General features: G+C 26.5%; 1 protein-coding gene across 5 annotated transcripts in view; it reads right to left on the reverse strand.

Moving 5' to 3' along the window:
• Positions 1 to 2,424: 2,424 nt before the first annotated feature.
• Positions 2,425 to 18,116, reverse strand: part of LOC111675200 (protein turtle) — a 157,404-nt gene continuing 141,712 nt past the window's right edge. For 2 of the 5 annotated variants that reach the window (XM_046956450.1, XM_046956454.1), the window contains 2 exons: positions 9,846 to 10,095; positions 2,425 to 5,412 (listed from right to left, as the gene is read on the reverse strand). In XM_046956450.1, the coding sequence (XP_046812406.1) occupies positions 3,294 to 5,412; positions 9,846 to 10,095 (2,369 nt within the window). In that variant the 3' untranslated portion in view covers positions 2,425 to 3,293. Of the gene's footprint in view, positions 5,413 to 5,583; positions 5,592 to 7,623; positions 7,695 to 9,845; positions 10,113 to 18,116 lie in introns of those variants that run through there. The other 3 variants (XM_046956452.1, XM_046956451.1, XM_046956453.1) reach the window with 3 other exon arrangements.

An 18,116-nucleotide genomic window follows, 5' to 3' on the forward strand; every position in this document is an offset into this window, starting at 1 on the left:
TTGTTTCATTAACACCCTAATGAACATCCATAACAATTTCTTCTCTTCCATTTCCGTTTTTCAATATCCTTCCTTTTTTACTTGTGTATTATTAAGTTTTGGATTTATTTTAAATAATGTGCTTTCGAAATTATTATATTATTATTTTTAACATATTTTCTTTCCTGTTGTTTAATTGTTTTCAATATACTTAATAATTAATGAAACATTTTTTGTTAATTATTTTTTTACTTGGGTTGTGGTGTTTATTTTTTGGTTTTATTAAAAATTTTTTTTGAATCATTATTAGTCTCTTAATTTTTTTATAATTATGTTTTTTATTTAATTTTTTTTTGGGAAAAATACTTAAAAATTATTAGGTTTGTTTTTAAATTATCTTTTCCATGATCGTGTTAATATTATTTAACAATCTTAATATATAATCATAAAAATTGTTATGTATAAGTTTTATATTTTCATTTAATAATTATTTAATTACTTTTTATATATCTCACATGTTTTCAGTTTTCTTATTCGTTTATATTAAGGTTGATAGAAGGGGCTAAAATTAAAAGTGATTTTTGTTGGCAATCATTTGGAAGTGTAAAGATAATATAATACTTATGTATGCTTAATAATGGTATTAATAGTATATTTACAGTCATACGAATTTATTTCTAACACAAATTTTAGGAAAGTATGCAAAACACTTTGTAAATTCATAACGCCCAAAAGTATGCTATATATTTTGTACACATAATATTGTTGTTTATATAATATTGTTAGGAGAACATAACAAATTGTGTAGTTATTTTGCTTTAATGTTTATGTGTTGGATATTGGAAATTTATTGTTAAAATGAAGTTCATAAATTTTTTAAATTTATTTAAGACAAGCACAACAAATTTAAAGATTAAGTTGTTTTAAATAAAATATCCATCTTTGGACATTCATAAATGAATGGATTAGTTTAAAGAGAAAGTGTGAAGTAAATGTATTAGAATTCCTGAACTTCTTGGTACTATATATGAAACCCGTTAAGTATAATTTAATGTCACTCTTTTTTAACTTTATATTTTTGGTATTTCATATACATATGTTCAATGGAGACAATTTGCAGCAAATCTTAATCGATTTTTAGTTCTCAAAAAGATTTCTCAAAAATTTCTATCGAAAAGCTTTCAAATGCATATTTTTTCAAATAAATGTATTCATTAAAAGCTTTAAAGGAAAATATTTCCATAAAAATTTTCTCTACAGATCTAATTAAAAGCTTCTTTCAAAAGCTTAATTTAAAACTCGTTGAAAAGCATTTTATATATATTTTTTTAATTATTCAAAGCTTTCTTTAATAATATCGCTATTTATTTAACAGATTTTTTTGTTTGAAAGCTTTCTGTTGAAATTGAGAAGAATGTTCCTCCAATTGTTTAAATAACATCGTGCGCTAAACTTTTTTAAAGGAACATGCAGGTGATATTTAAAAGTTTTGGTCATCGAATAGAGCTTTTTCTTTATTCTCTCAAAAGCTTTATATTAAAGAAATTTATAAAAATTTATCAAAGGTGATCCAAAAGATAGTTTAAATATCGTATAAGGAAATCATTGCAAATATCCCCTAAAACTTTTTTAAAAGCTTTCTCAAATATTTGTATATTAAAAACAAAGTTATACAAAAGTTTTTTTTTTCAAACATGACTACAGTTCTTTCGAAAAGAACCTGTAAAAGCTTTTCTATAACGATGTAAAGAATGTATGTAAAAAATGCCTTATGAACGATAGGAAAAGTAAAATATTTCTAAAATATTGTTCTTTTAGTTTTAATATGTCAAACACAAAATCTTTTATTGCTTTTATGACCTACTACCAACCTAAATATAAACAAAAATAATTTTAAAATTAAAAAAAAAAAACATTTTTTCATTAATCTATAAAATATTAAATATTTTGGTTTTCGTAAAATTAATAATTAATTTTTTTATGTTTTTATTGAAAATGCTAAGGGATTATGTTTAAGTTTTTTTATTTATTTATTTATTATTATTTTATTTTTATATATAATTTTTTAACTTTTATTTATATATAATTTAAATTTTATTTTTATTTCCTCAATATGTTTAATAATTGCTATTGTTTGCAGTTTTATTTTTTTTTAAATTATTATAAATTATATTTACAAGTTTTGTTAAATTTTAAATTATTTGTTTTTTTAACCTAAAACTAAACTTACAATGTGTTTTTTTAGTTTTAGTATTTTATTTGTTTAACTAAGATTTTATTAAATTAATTTTTGTTGTGTTAACTAAAAAACTGTACGTCTGTTATAATGAATTTAAATTGTTTTAGTAAATATTTTACAATGTTTTATTATATTTAAAGGGTTTTTTGGTTATTTTTGTTTTCATTTTCTTTTTACTAAATTGTGTTAAATCTACTAATTGTGTTTTGTTTATTTATTTTTAATATTATGTTGTTTTTGTTTTCCTAAATATTTACGCGTTTTTTTTTTTAGTTTTGTGTTTTTAATTTGAAATCGCTAAGTTTTCGTTAATGTTTTTTTAATATATTTTGTGGGTTTCTTTACTAAAGAAATAATTCGTGGAAGAGTTTTTTTATTTATTTAATTTTCATGTTTTTTTACATTACAACTAACATTATTTTCTTGAGTGTATTGCATGCTTGTTTTTTTTATAAGTTGATGTTTTTTTATTTTAATAATTGAAAAATCAGTGCTCTTTAAAGTTGTTTTTTTTTGTTTGGTTTTTTGTTAATTAATTTATTGAGGTTTTTTTTCTTTGAATGATGTTAAATTTTGATTGTTTTAGATTGATGGAATGTATGAAATATCTTTTATGATGCGAGAAATTATTTTAAGCGAAATTCTTAAAAATTTAAATTTACACTTTTAGGTCTAAAATTTAAACAAAACGTTACAATATTTGGTTCCTTCTTGTGTAACATTTCGAAACTTCGTCTTGAATCTCTTCATCTACATGAAGAGAATTTGAACCTTTTAGCATATATTCATTCACAATTAGTTAGAAACACAATACATTAAAAATACTTTAAAAAACAAACCCAAATTTATATAAATTTAAAAAAACATATAAAATATTAAAATGCTTGTCTTAATCAGGCCATAAGTGTACAATTAATTACTTTAAAACAAACGTTTTCAGTCATTTCAGCATCTTTGAACTTTACACTTAAATTCACATTAAAATTACTTACACTCTTTTCTTTTTTTGCTCTTAAACCTAAAGCAATGCCTCTGAGGCTTTTCTCAATTAAATTAAAACCTTAACAACTCAATGTCAGCAAACACTTTCCAGCTCTGAAACGCCTGCTCTTTGCATTGCTTGTCGTTTGCGATACTCATAGAATTCCTCTTTCATGGCCTGCAAACGAGCCTCGATATTGTCGTAACGACCTGGTACACGAGATTTGCGCATGCCGGTACCACCAAGAGTAGCGGAACCGGAAATATTGGGAAAGGTAGCCGAAGTTTGTGTATGAAACAGGGATGATGTAGAACTTAGGGGACCTAAAGTGTGATGCTGACCATGTTGATTATGGATATTGTGACTATGATTGTGATGATAGTGTTGACCATTGTGAGAATTGTGCTGATGATGGAGATGGTTGTGTTGTTGGGCAAGATGATGGTGATGATGGTGCAAATGATGACCAGTGGTGTCTATATGTAAATTGAGATCTTCGCGTAGTAGGCCTCCGGTTGGTGTTGAGGCACTGGGAGTCGGTGTGGATGGATCGAATTCATAATGACCATCTACACTGCCTACATCTACTGATTTGGGTAGATTGACATTATCAGTAGCAGCATTAAGGCGTGTTATCATATCCAGCCAATGCTCCATGGTATAGGGTGGTGTAAGGGTTCTTTGGGTACTGGAACTAAAGTAGTTGGAAGGTGAATAGGGTTCAAAGCTGCTAGGCAATGTATTAAACTGTGATCGATGCTGCTGCTGATGATTTTGTGTTACTGGAGCTTGTCCTTGCGCTTGTTGAGGTTGTTGGTTAGCTGTAGTAGTTGCCGAACCGAAGTAAGCTGTATTGTTTATTGTTGCTGGTGGAGGAGGTGGTGGTCTATAGGGTGGCAGTAAACGCCATTCACTTGTACTGCCAGAATGATGAGATCCTTGTGGATGATTAGAAGTATTTTTGGAACCAAAACCTGAAGAACTTGATCTTGATTCAGGAGAGGCATCTAAACCTAATAAATGATTGCCAGTAGTTCTCATTGAAAGATTAAGATGAGGTAAAGGAGACATTAAATCAGATTGTGGTCTACCGAATAACCGTGAATAATGTCTGGGATACCAACGGGTACGTGGTCGATAGCTGTGGTAATAAGGAGCTTGACTATGCTGGTAGTAACTCCGCCAGGAGGGTGGTGAATCCAATTGCAGTGGCAAAAAGTCTTGCCTATAATGATGTTGCTGCTGTTGTTGCTGTTCATAATTCAAACGCCTAGTCTCCTCTTGTATTGTTCTTAACGAAGGCAACTCATGTGAATAATAACGATATCTACTCAAATTTCCACTGGCTGTGGGAGTTAATGTAGGCACGGATCTTTCGGCTGAACCAGGATATACGGTACTTAAGTCACTAAAATGATTGTAGGAGAAAGTATTGGTATGATTCGGAGTTGTTAAAGCCCAGGGTGATGTTAAAAGGCCACCGTCTGGCAAATTCTGATCATTTGGAGTACTAGCGGGGGAGCTTGAAAATATACGCGACACCTTGGAAGGAGAAAATACTTGGTGCATATGATGTCCTGCAGTGGCACCACTAATTGTATTTATATGCAAAGGTCTGCTGGCAGGTTGTGCCTGCTGCTGTGCTCTACCCAAATGATGATGATGGTGGAGATTACGATACAAATTGTTGCCATAGACATTTTGATATCTTGCGCCACTATTAATATTACTGCCAACATTTTCACCACCCAGATTGCCACCAATTTTAAGCAAACCACCCAAACCCTGTAGAAATCCTCTAGCTGAACCAGCTGCAACCGATTGTAAACTCAATTGACTGGGCGACTGTACCAATGGACGACGCCATGAAGCTCGAGCTGTTATAAAATTACGACGTGATAGAAAGCCACCATCATCTGAAGATGATTTTTGCGAAGCACTACTATTACGTGTACCGGGCACACCATCTACCTCATCGATGCCTTCATCTGCGAATATATCACCATTCGTTAAGGCATTCGTTTTCCCAGCGACCACAAAACGACCATCACGTGAACGTTGTATCTCCGTTACAGTCTTCTGACCATCTCCTTCATCCACTTGCGGTGAACTATAGATAGAGTGACAATTGGTGCAACGATCCGGTGGCCATATCCAGTGTAGTATAGCAATGAGTATTGTTGTTAAACTTGATATTCGGGTTTGTTTATATCTAATTAAATGTGAGATTGGGTAAAATTTTTTTTGTAAATATTAAATTGAATATAGGAAATATAAGATAAAAAGTGAATTATTTTACAACAATAAAGGTGTTGTTATATTAAGGATCATGCTTTTTTTATTTAGAAACTACAATTTGTTAGTATGAGTTAATTATGCCAACCTTTTGATCTATAACATCATCCAGCATACGGTTTGTTTAAAAATATACAAAAAGTTACACATATTTACATGTTAGTACATATATATATTCTAAGGACAATACATGATGTGTTATTTAAGAATTTGTGGAATATATTAATACATATTTTTTTCTAAGTTTATAAATGAAAATTGTGAGATTCTTGAAATGTGTGTACTTCAATGGGATATCTTGGTACAAAGGCCCGGCCATCAAATTTAAAACTAACAACAAAAACAATTAATAATTTTAAATAACTTTGAAGGAGTTTATATCTGTAAATTAGCCATCAATAACATTAATGTGGTGATTTGGTATGATTTGAAATAATTTTGACCCATACTAAAGTTTAAGTTCTAATAATTTTAATATATATAAGTAACGAATTTAACAGATTATTCAACGGGTCGTTATTATGATCAGTCATTTACAAGGTGTTGGTTGTATGATCGCCGTAACTTTATTAGTAAACGTTTCAGAAATTGTAAGTAAAAGAAATATTTGCTATTCAAGAGGTATATTGGAACAATATCAAGTCGAATATGTTATAAGTATAAAATACTCTGTGATTATGCAGTAATTAAACGACAATTATTTATGATCAGAAAGACTTGTTTTTTCTCCTACCCTATTTCTTATCTTCATAAATGACCTTCTATGTCAAACTTCTAACTGTATCTACTCTTTTGCCGATGACAGCAATATCTGCCATTCCTATTCATTCAAATATAGGCCAAGTCCTCTAGAGATTGGAACAATGAGGCGCAATATGAATGAATCCCTTAATCACGACTTCATAAAAATCTCTGAATGGGGTCGTCAAAACAGAGTCGATTTAAACGCCCGCAAGACTCAATATTGATGTTCTGGGCATGAAAATACAGTGCGATGTTTGATGGACTAAATACATTTTCCAACTGTCGAAAGAAGCATTCAAGTGTCTCCTTTTTTTTGAAACGGTGTAAGACACACTTCGCTCCATTTGTTCTTCTTATATCCGACCGAAAATGGAATACAACTCTTATGTATGGGCCGGAGCTTCGAAGTCTATTTTGGAGCTACTCGACCGCGTACAAGAGAGAGCGAAGGTACTTATCCGCGACAGTAGGGTATCCAACTCTATTTATTCACTGAAGCACCATCGCAATGTGGGGTGTATTTCACTGTTCTATCGATACTATAATGGAATGTGTTCCTCTGAAATTAGGGAACTCGTTCCCGATACCCGTATATTTTTACGTAGCACGCGACTGTCTTCAAGAACAAACCCATTTGTGGTCGATTGGCCACATTACAGGGAAAATTCATTCTTCAGCTGCACTGTTCGTATGTGAAACAAACTTCCTGCAGAAATATTCCCCGCCACTTTCAATGTTAAAAGGTTTAAATCAAATGTCCACAAACACAACTTCCTCTATCCTCCCTCCCTCAACCTATTTTCCTAGTTCCAGCACAATGCTCTGCATGAGTAGGGGTCATCCCCTGAGTACTGGTCCAAGAAAAAAAATATATAGATATTTTGCCAAATTTTATTTAACTTTACTTTAAATTTAAAATTTCGTAATAAAAGATTGCATACATAACGTATAAGCAATATTTATTACATATTCAAATTAAATAATACTCATACGTTTAAAGGGTCATTTCATATCATATGTTGTATATGTATATGAATAATTTGATGGTTATGAATACAAAACAATAAAGAATAATTACAAAAATAAAAAAAAAACAATTTTAACTACACACACACATACATTAAACAGCCAATCTATATACACAATATGAATATTAAATAAACAAATTTTGCAAAAATAATTCTATTTAAATGTTAATAGCAAATTTTTGCAAAATTTGCTTAATAAATTGTAAACAAAAAGCTTATTATTCATTTTTTTTCTTACAATTTTAAATAATAAAAATATTTAAGTTTTAAGATAATTTTTGTTTTATAGTCAATATTCCAAATAATATGTATAAATAATTTTGCCTTAATATCATATTGTTAGAATAAACTCTTACGATTTTGATTATGGCATGATGGACCTGGTACAATGAAAACAGTTTCATAATCACGATAATGATCAGTATTGCTAAGAATAAAGCCGAGAATTCATGTTTAAAAGCATAAAATAAATTAGATGAGACGAGACGAGAAAAAAAAACAGAAATGCTTAGATTAAACTCAATGTTAATTTTAAAGCACAAAAGTAAAGAAACAAAAAAATAAAGTACCACAATAAAGAAAATTATTTAACAAACAAATATTAAAAAAAAAACATTTTTAATTATTATAAAGTTAAATTTAAAACAATAAAAAAATAAAAAGCAAAATATATTAATGAGATAATCAAAAGAAATAAAAGCAAACAAGAGAAGAACAAAATTATATCGTCATTAAAATAATTAAAAATAAGACAAAGTAATGTAAAAAAACAACAATAAGATAATAACAAACAAATTAATCAAAATATTAATGTTAAAAGTACAAGTCATTTGAATAGGATAACATTAATGTTAGATGGGTGTTTGTTTTCTTTTAAGCGTCATGTAAACTTTGTTACGCAATTAAAAGGCACTTATCAGATTTATAAGCGTCACAGATTGTAGAAAAATTGTACAGACTCAAATGTAATAATCTAGTTGATTTGACACGAATATGGATGTTGAACTATACCGATCCAAAACTACAGTCGTTTAAGGCCTCGTATTTCTAATTCGTCTCCGACGTATATGTATATATCTCTTTCAACAAGTCTATATCCATTCATCTGTCAGAGTAGCTGGATTTATTCAAATTGGGAAATATATAATGTTCGGGTCATCAGCTGAATCATATCTATAACCTAAGCTAAAGCTTTGTATTTCTTTATGATTTGTCAAAAATCTGTTGATTCATGGTTTGAGAAGCACATTTCAGATTCTTTTTTTTTTTCATTATCATACTGTGTTCAACTTTCATGTGAATTCCTTTTTATACCCTACACCACTTTAGTGGGGAGGATATATTGGGGTTGTGCTGATGTTTGCAACTCACAATAATCTTGGTCCTATAGCCACCTTAATTTCTTAAGTCGATTCTGTCTGTCCATGTAAATCTTGTAATTAAACTACAGGTCGCAATTTTGAAGATTATTTAATGAAATTTGTTACATGATCTTCTATTGTCCCAGGGATGAAGCCAATTGAAAATGGTTAAAATCGGTTCATTATTTGACCTAGCCTCCATACAACTGAACCCCCGAATAGTGCTTTAAAGTTAATAATTATGTTTAACATACTCGTATTTCGACAAAAAACTGCAAAACCATGTTATATACTAGCTTTGATGACCCTCATGAACTTTATAATTAAAGGGCCTTATTTGACCCCAACCCCTACAGTTTTTCTCAACAATAAATGCCTCGTCTGGCTATAATTTCTTACTTGTTTTAGAGTTTTTTTTAATTTTTGGACATCAAATGGTCTTTGCCAACCAAATATTTATAATTCAAGCAAACAATATATTTAAAAGTAGAAGGAAACAATTTTTTTGTCCGGATCCTTACTTATTATATGAAATGGACCCACTTAGCGATCGTATCAGAAGTTTGCCCGACTAGCCGAATCATAACCACAGGCTAAGGCAATGCTTTTTATTTAGTTAGTCTAAAACGTTTCTTTATGTTATGAGTGGTCAAAATCTAAGTTCTTTTTGCTTGGAACTCATATTTTTCCAGATAGATGGGAAAAAGTCAACCTAAAAATTAAAACAAAAACCTTAATTTTAAAGTTTTATATCCATTTTATGAAAACCGTTTCTAATAATTTTAAAACGTTAATATAAATTTTCCAATAAAAAATCCTTAAAGTTGTTGAAATCATGGTTTATTAATGGAATCAAAGAATTATCCTAAATTTTTCATAGAATTCAATTTAAAGCGGGAAGGCATACATATATACGTTTAAAATTACAAGGTCATATTGTGAAAAAAAAACTTTCCTTCTATGTGCCTAAGTTACCCATCCTATTCAAATCACTTCGTAGTATAACAAATTAAAACGAAATATTAATTACTTGTAATAAAAAAATACAATAAATAGAACAAACAAATAGAAAAAAAAAACAAGTTAATTTAAGAAACAAATATAAAGTACTAAATAATAATACAAAAAACAAAGTAATGTAACAAAAAAGTTCCAAAACAAATTTCAAAAAAAAAAAAAAAAAAAATAACGAGAAGAAAAAGTATAGAAAAACTTACTTTTTTAAAGGCACTTGACTAGCGGAAATCGAGCCCGTATTACGATTATGCATTTGTTGTAAATGATGTTGATGCTGTTGTTGTATATGTTGATTTTGCTGATGATGTTGTTGTTGTAAATGTTGTTGCTGTTGTGTTTGATGATGTAGCGGCAACTGCTGCTGGTGCGGCGGCGGCTGCTGATGATGATGGTGATTATTTGCTGCTATATTACGGGCATCCGTTATCCTGCAAGCTACCATGTTGAACTCTGTAAACGAATTATTTCTACAATTAATTTTTTTGTGGAGTATTTAGCCGTCCTTATGTTAGAGCACATATAAATACATAAACAAATACAACATCATCGTGTATATAAATAATATATACATATATACTACGTATGTACGTATATGTTATTAATAATTAGGTATAAATGTATATGTAAGAGCATATAGATTGTTATTTATATATAAATGAAATTATTATTTAATTAAGAATTTTTTTAAGAAAAAGGAGTATGTTGGCAATAAGTACGTTTATTAATTATTCTTTCCTTATAATCATAAATATTTCCTCTCATGTGAGTTTCTACTCTCCACCACAATTTATTATTATTAGTACTTGAGTAGGAAAGTTTTTAAGAAGTCAAATAAAACCATAAAGAAAAATATTAATAAAATTATTCAGCATAAATAATTCATATAAAAATAAATAATATACATAAAGCTAAAAATAGGATTTAATATCATATGAGTATAACATAGAAAATATGTTAATTAACTTTTTTGTGTGAATGTTTTAATAAAAAAAACATTCCTTAACAAGTTTTATTTTTCAAGGATTTTACTTTAATAAGGGTTAAATGAAATGTTTTATAAAAAATAATTAGTTATTGAACATACAAATTAGATTTGGGATTAGATTTGCATATTAATTGCTTTTTATCTGAAATTGGCTATTGTCGTTATTTTATCGTGCTTTTTGGTACTTTTTGGTAAATTTCTGATTTTGTAGAAAAATTCGAAATTTATATTTCCGCTAAAATGCACTTAACGTTTGTTTACGAAAAAATTAACATACTTTTCAAAAATATTGCAGAAATTTGTATATCATTTTGTACTGAGATCATAATTTTCTCGTATTTAGTACATTAATATGCATCATTGGAGAAGTATTCTTACAAAAAGTAGTCAAGGGGATGCGCTAATGTATACCAACTAATACTTTGAAGTAAATAAATGACATCACTTTTATCTATAAATAGTGTTAAACATATCCTGTATTGTTTTAGTATGCTTAGTTATACCTATTGCTTTATGAATCCTCAAATCACAAAGCTTTATAGAAAGTAAAATTTTAAGATAAATCATATATATTGTTCTCCAGCCATTGAGAATATTGGGGATTCATCTAATTAAAGCTTTGTAAAAGTGTGGTTCGAAATTTCGTGATCTTATTTCAGGCCCTATAATTGTAATACTGAACTTGGATACCTCCTCAGTAGTTTTAGTGGCTAGATCCCAATGAATGTGCTTTTTACTTTCACATTTAATTATTGTAAATCCTTTTGAATATATTTTATATAAAACTATAACTTATCAATTGGATTTCATCTTTCATAAAACAATATTTATTAACTTTCGAACGCTATTGAAGAACTATTGGATTTATCTGAAAGAAAATGTAATTTTGATTGCAGTAAAGGACTTCAGTACTTTCTCTGGCTAGAATCTGATAGATGTGAGTTTTACCTCGACATTTAAATATAAGAAATCTTTTTGAAGTCATTTATATATATTTAAAAAAGCTGTATTTGAAATTTAATAAATAGCTTGATAATTGGAAAGAATATACTCCGTTTTTTTTCAAGTACTTGTAATGTTATATAAGTGATAATTAATATGCACATTCCCGTTAAGATCAGTTTTGCAGGTTTTAGTCAGAAATAGTAGGAGTTATCGGAAAAAACTCAAAATAAATTGTGATTTAAGTACAGGATCGACATACTGTAAACTCTTGCAAATTAGTCAAGTACGGGAAATATATAATATAATCACATTCTGGGAAACAGTTCAAAATTAATTTTTGAGTTACTTCCATGGATGACTGTTTTAAGAACAGCTCTAGCTAGAACTAGATATTTGATAATTGGAGTTGGTTCATTGCTTTTTGTTTGGATTGTAAGAAAACTTTAACTAGTTACTCTCCCAAAGGTGAAGTTTATATCGGTAGTAGCTTTGAACGAAAGGACGAATGTATTAGCTTTAAAGAGCGTGGGAGTTCGAGGTAGTTGGTCTGAAGAAAGCAAATCTATTAGACTCAACGAAATGTAAATTAAAAATATGGGTAAGATAATCCCATAAGGCCTCTTAAAATAATGAAATGGTGGCTAAAATTACAAATAAACATATACAAGTCTAATGTAAGTATGATGGTACGTATTCTGATTGGATACATATGATTCTGACGTAGATGTAGAGAATTTCAAGATGACAGTGAAACTCTGGATCACTTTCCTTGCCACTGCAAGGCATAACTCAAAGTTTACTCCAAGTATTTCGGGAGCAAAACAACATTCCTCACCAACGTTGATTGGAAATTTTTTAGCATTTTTTTTTAACAAAAAATATTTTTATTCCTTGAAAAGGAGTGAACACTAGGCCCGATAGTAGTATAGCCAGCTGTGTTCTGGTAACATTCGTGGCAAATCGATTTTCTAAAACTATTCACGAACTCATTTTTATGAATTTTTAATAGAATATTATTTTTGGAAGCTAATTCTGAAAGGGGGTAAACCGCTGCCCTTAACCTTGACTTATTTCCGTCAATCAATGACACCTGTTTATATCGAAAATTTCTAGTTTTGTAATAAAAATTTTAAATTTTGTTAAGAGTAAATATGGAAAACTTAAAGGCATATTCCACGGAAACTTTTTCAACGCTTGGAAAAAAGTAATATACTTTTTCGACGTATATTTTAATGCTCTATATGGAAGACATAGGGTCGATTTGAAATTTCCAAAAATTGTATAAAAGTGTACTCCTGCTATCAACCTTACTAATTTCTAAGAATTAGAATTACATTTTAAACTATTTAATTGTCACTTTCAGTTCAAGTATTAGTTTCCATGAAAATTTATTCCATGACAGGATATTTAATTAAAAGGGAATACACAAAAGGTCCTATAGTAGCTTAGGTATGTTGCTATTACAATAGCAATTTATTAATTGAAATTATTTTATGATTCCAACTAGACAACTTATTTTGAATCTCAAGAAAATAAGCTTCCTTGATAAAAAATTAATAGATTGTATAGCAAACTTTATGCGGTTCGTTTTCTTAGATTTTTATACTCAAATCGGATCCTTGTTCCCATATAAGGACCATTAATTCAGTTTTAATTAACTTATAATTTTTTGTATAAAATCAAATTAATAAATTAGGTAAAATATTATTTCTAGTAAAAGATAATTTACATTTTTTTTAAATAATAATTAAAAATAGTCATGCAAAAATAAAAATATATTAGTTTTTTATTTATAAAAAAATAAACCTCCTTTTGTTTTATCCTACATTTAGGCAGCTTAAAATAAACTTTTAAAAGCCTACTTATAGGCTCTTAGAAAAATACTTAAAATCAATCAAAATAAAACATTAAAAAAATCATAATTTTTACTATTTAGTATTTTCAATAATTGATAAATATATATTTCTCTATTATGGCTGGGGAGTACAACACACATAACATATTGTTCTGTTAAATATTTATATTTTAGTTACAATAGTTATTTTTTATTCAAATTTTCAAAAATATGGGAATAGAGGGGAGTCTACACACATACACATACAAATATACATTTAATGCAAGTATTATGCATTATATATTTATTATAAATTTTTATATATATTTTTTTATTTTTAGTTTTCATTTCTTTTTTTTTTAATATTTTATTATATAAACGATAAATTATGTATTGTCTATATTTATACGTTCATTAGGATCGGGCTTCACTAAGTGATTAAAAAAAATGGAAAAAAAAACTAAAGCATGAAATGGTTTTCAATGCAAAATATGACATAAAAATATACAAATCTGTATATTTTATCGCGGTCATATAAACTATATGTACATATGAATTTATATTTTTAATATAAATAAAGACATATAGTCGATTTTATTTTTTTTTGAAATGAAATTCAATACAATACATGTGTCAAAGAATTGATGAAGTATTTCGATGTATTGAACATGAAAATAAATGAAAACTAATAATTTTATTTGAAATAAAAAAATATGTATAAAATGAAAAGCGGAAACAGAAATGAAGCCATAAAAAATGTTATAGACATTCTTGGAAAAAAAAATATAATAAATTAAACAAATGAATGATATGAAAAAATATAAATTAAAAATGATTGAATGCAAAAGTAGTTTATTTTTATGTTTAAAATTAAAATTGTGTTTGTATGTATGTGTGGGTGGCAAACAAATTAAATTTGTTTTAATGAAAGTGTTAAAAGTTTAGCCATATGTTTTTTTATTTTGACCCGCTAATTCCAGGATTTGTTTTAAGAAGTAGTTACTGTTTTTAAATTTAGCGACAATTTTTTTATTTATATTTACTGTTTAAGAGTTTATAAAAAGCTTTAGTTAGCAATTTAAATCAGAATTTTTTCTTTAGAATTTATTTTTGAAGTGTTCGACTAAAGTTACATAAATGTTATAGTTAGTCAAAAACTTTTTCAATAAATTAATTTTTATAACACTTTTATTGACTTTGCTTTTAAGATTTTTTAAAAAAGTTGTTACAAATTATTTATGACTTATTAAGCCTACAAATTTAAAGCTTAAAGCTTGCTATTAAGGATTAAATGAATTGAAAAGTTGAGGCAAATTTTATATATTACCAATAATATACAATTTTAAATATTTGTAAACTCAAAAAGCTTTATTTGAAGGAGTAATAACATCCAAAAGCTTTTAATTATAAAAAGCTTAAATAAATGTTATAATATTAAACTTTGCATTTACAAAAATATAAAACTTGATGAAATTTAAAAGCTTTAGCTATAAAAGTTCAATGACTGTTTTAAGGTCAAAGTTTGGTTATTATTGTTAAAAAAAACTTTAATTTCTAGACTAAAGCTTTTGAAAAACTTAAGTTTAGATAAATATAAGTCTATAAAGCTTGCGCACTTTTTACTGTTAAATGCTAATTAATAAAGTTTAAATATTTCTAATAACTTTTAATTGTATAAAAGCTTAAATTTTTGTAAAAACTTTATATTATTTGTTTATAAGTATAGTCTTTTGCTTTATCCAAATTTATAGTTTTGTTAAAGTTCGGTGATTATTGAAATAATAACGTTTTGTATTCCATTAAGTGAGCTTAAAGCATTATATTTATTCAAAAGCTTTTTTACAAACTTAAATGTTATTAAAGTCTTAAATTGTTAAAACTTTAGATTTGGTATAAGCTTTAAGCTCTCTTAAATATTAGAACGTTTATTATTTTATAGATTTACGCAATCAAAGATTCATAAAATATTAAAATCTAAAATATTTTTTTATAGTTTCAGGTCAATATTTTAAAATATGTTTAAACTTGATTTTTATAATTTTAAAGTTAAAGTTAAAAAAGAAAAATAAAATTCCAAAAATTAAAAGTTTTATAGAAATTATTTTATTATTTAAAGTTTTTGAATTTTATTTATTAATAACTGTGTTTATTATCTTTGTGAAATTAAAAGTACTTTTATAGGAAATTTATAGCTTTATGAGTTAAATATGTTTGTTTTTCAATCGGTTATATAAGAAAACGCCAAAGCTTTTAATATATATAATTAAAAGCTTTAAATTAAAAAATTTTAAAACAATTTATAACTTTATAAGTCAAATATTTATGATTTGAATTTTTATGTATTAGAAAATGCCAAAGCTTTTAATATAAATATGAAAGTTTATTTGCTACATATTTAGTTTTTTTTATTAAATTATTATTAATTGCAAAATTGTAAGCTTTTATATGGGTTTAAACTTTCTTATGTCAAATATGCAAATCATACAGTAAATTTTACAAGTATGTTGCTTAAAGCTTTCTATATATAAGCTCTTCGTAATAAAGTGAAAAGTTTCTCTGCTACTAATTGTATGAGTAAAATATTAATTTGATTTTTAAAGCTTTATAAAAAAGCTTTTCTAAATAGCTTTTAAATAGATTTGAAAGTAGGAGGGTAGTAAAACATAATTTTAAAAAGCTTTATTTAAAAAGCATGTTTAATTGTATGAAATTTATTTAGATTTTAATAATAAATATTACGAAAAAAACTTTTTTTAATGTGGCTATTTTAAGGTTTTTTTTTAACAAAAATTATCCAAAATTATTACACTTCATGTAAGCTTAGTAATCAAAATAAAGCTCTGTCTATTATTGTAAGTTACTAACAATTTTATGTGATTTTGTTTATGAAAGTTATTAATGATTTAAACTAAATTATTTTTATTTAAAAAAGCATGACATGTTTTGCTAATAAATTTAGTGATTTTTTTAACGACTTTTCTGTTTTGCATTTCGATGGTAGTTTAACAAAAATATGATGGCAATGTATAAAATGATTTAAATTTTAGAATATACTTTTTTGTTTGCATTATAAAAAAACGTTTTTTATTTGTGAATTTTAAAGTGCTTTAAACAAAATTTTATTGTATGAACAAATAAAGGAAATAAATGAATTAAATCCTGGTTTATATGAAATGTTTGTTGATTTTTTTTTTTAATGAGAAATTTGAATATGTTAAAAAAATTTAATGTTTTTTTTTTAACCAAGAGACATATTTATACACTTAGGAGTGTGTTTGGTTTTATTAGGAAAACAATTTATTTTTTTTTACTAAATGTGAGAAAAAACTTACCCCATTTGTTGATTGTTAAGTTTTTAAAATTATAATAAATTTTTAGAAAATATTTACGGTTTTTTTTTTTTTTTGCTTTAAGCTGTAAAAGACATCCTGTTTAAGCGTCGTAGTAAGGTTGAGGTTTTAAACTTAAAACATCCAAAAATATTTAAATATTTAAACATTAATCAAATATTGTTGTAAATAATTTGATTTATAATTATAAAAACAAAGGAGGTTTTTTAACTCATGCTTAAGCTGTTAAGGAGTGAAACACTTTAGTTTTCAATAGAAAAATTTATAAACCTTTGTTTTTATAATTTTTTTTTAGTTTAGTTTAAATATTGTCATTAGAGGACATGCCAACGCTGTTTTTTATATCGTTACTGTTTTTTATACAAAAAAACGCGATCATTTTATACATTTCTTTTTTGTTTTCTTTTTATTTTAAGTTGTCAGTTTTTTTCTTTTTTTCATATTTTTTTTACCATTTTTGTGCGTGAATTGTTTACAAAAAACGTCTGCCCAGTATTTTTCTTGTTTCGACCTTTACCCTGCAAGAACTTAGCTCTGGGCAGAAGCAACGACGATTTTCATTTATATCGTTTATTATGGACTAAGAACTTGCTTTCATTGTTTGCTTCAAGGTAAAGGCCATTTAAGAAATATTCAATTTTTGTTTTTACACAAAATTTTAATATATATATATATTTTGTAAAGAAACTTATATTATATATATTAAATTTTGTTTTAGATTCCAATACAGGTTTAGTTTGGTTGAGAGACCAAAGTGTTAAATTTAGTTTAGAGTGTTTGTTTTATTAAGAAAGTTTTTTTTAATGTTTTGTTAATAAAAAATAAAAAAAAAAAAAAAATAAATATAAAAAAAATTAATTTAAATTTAAGAAAAACTTAAAAATTATAAATTATCCCCTTTTTTTGAAAAATGTCTATTGAATTTTAATTATTTTAGCACACTTTCCCAGCTCTGTTTCTAACATCAAACATTTAGGGAATTCATGAATATGAGTTTAAAAAAAACATGTACCGTTTATTATTAAAAAAATATTTTTATATAGTTTTCTGTTTAGTTTTTATATATAATATTTATATATAATGATTTTTTTTTATATAAAATATATTTTGTTTTTTGTTTTTTTTTCATTTTTTTAAATTATATATAATATGAATATGCATTTATGTATATGTATGTATGAACTAAAATATTTATTATTTTATGCATGATAAACTAAAAAAATAATAATAACAACAAATTTATGAATAATATGATTTTATATAACATGCAATAAATATTTAACAATAACAAAGAAAAATCTTGTGAAATTAAATTAAAATTGAATTTTATAAAAAATAAACACGTTTTTGTTTTCAT

Source organism: Lucilia cuprina, chromosome 2 (assembly GCF_022045245.1).
Source record: "Lucilia cuprina isolate Lc7/37 chromosome 2, ASM2204524v1, whole genome shotgun sequence".
Classification (NCBI taxonomy): domain Eukaryota; kingdom Metazoa; phylum Arthropoda; class Insecta; order Diptera; family Calliphoridae; genus Lucilia; species Lucilia cuprina.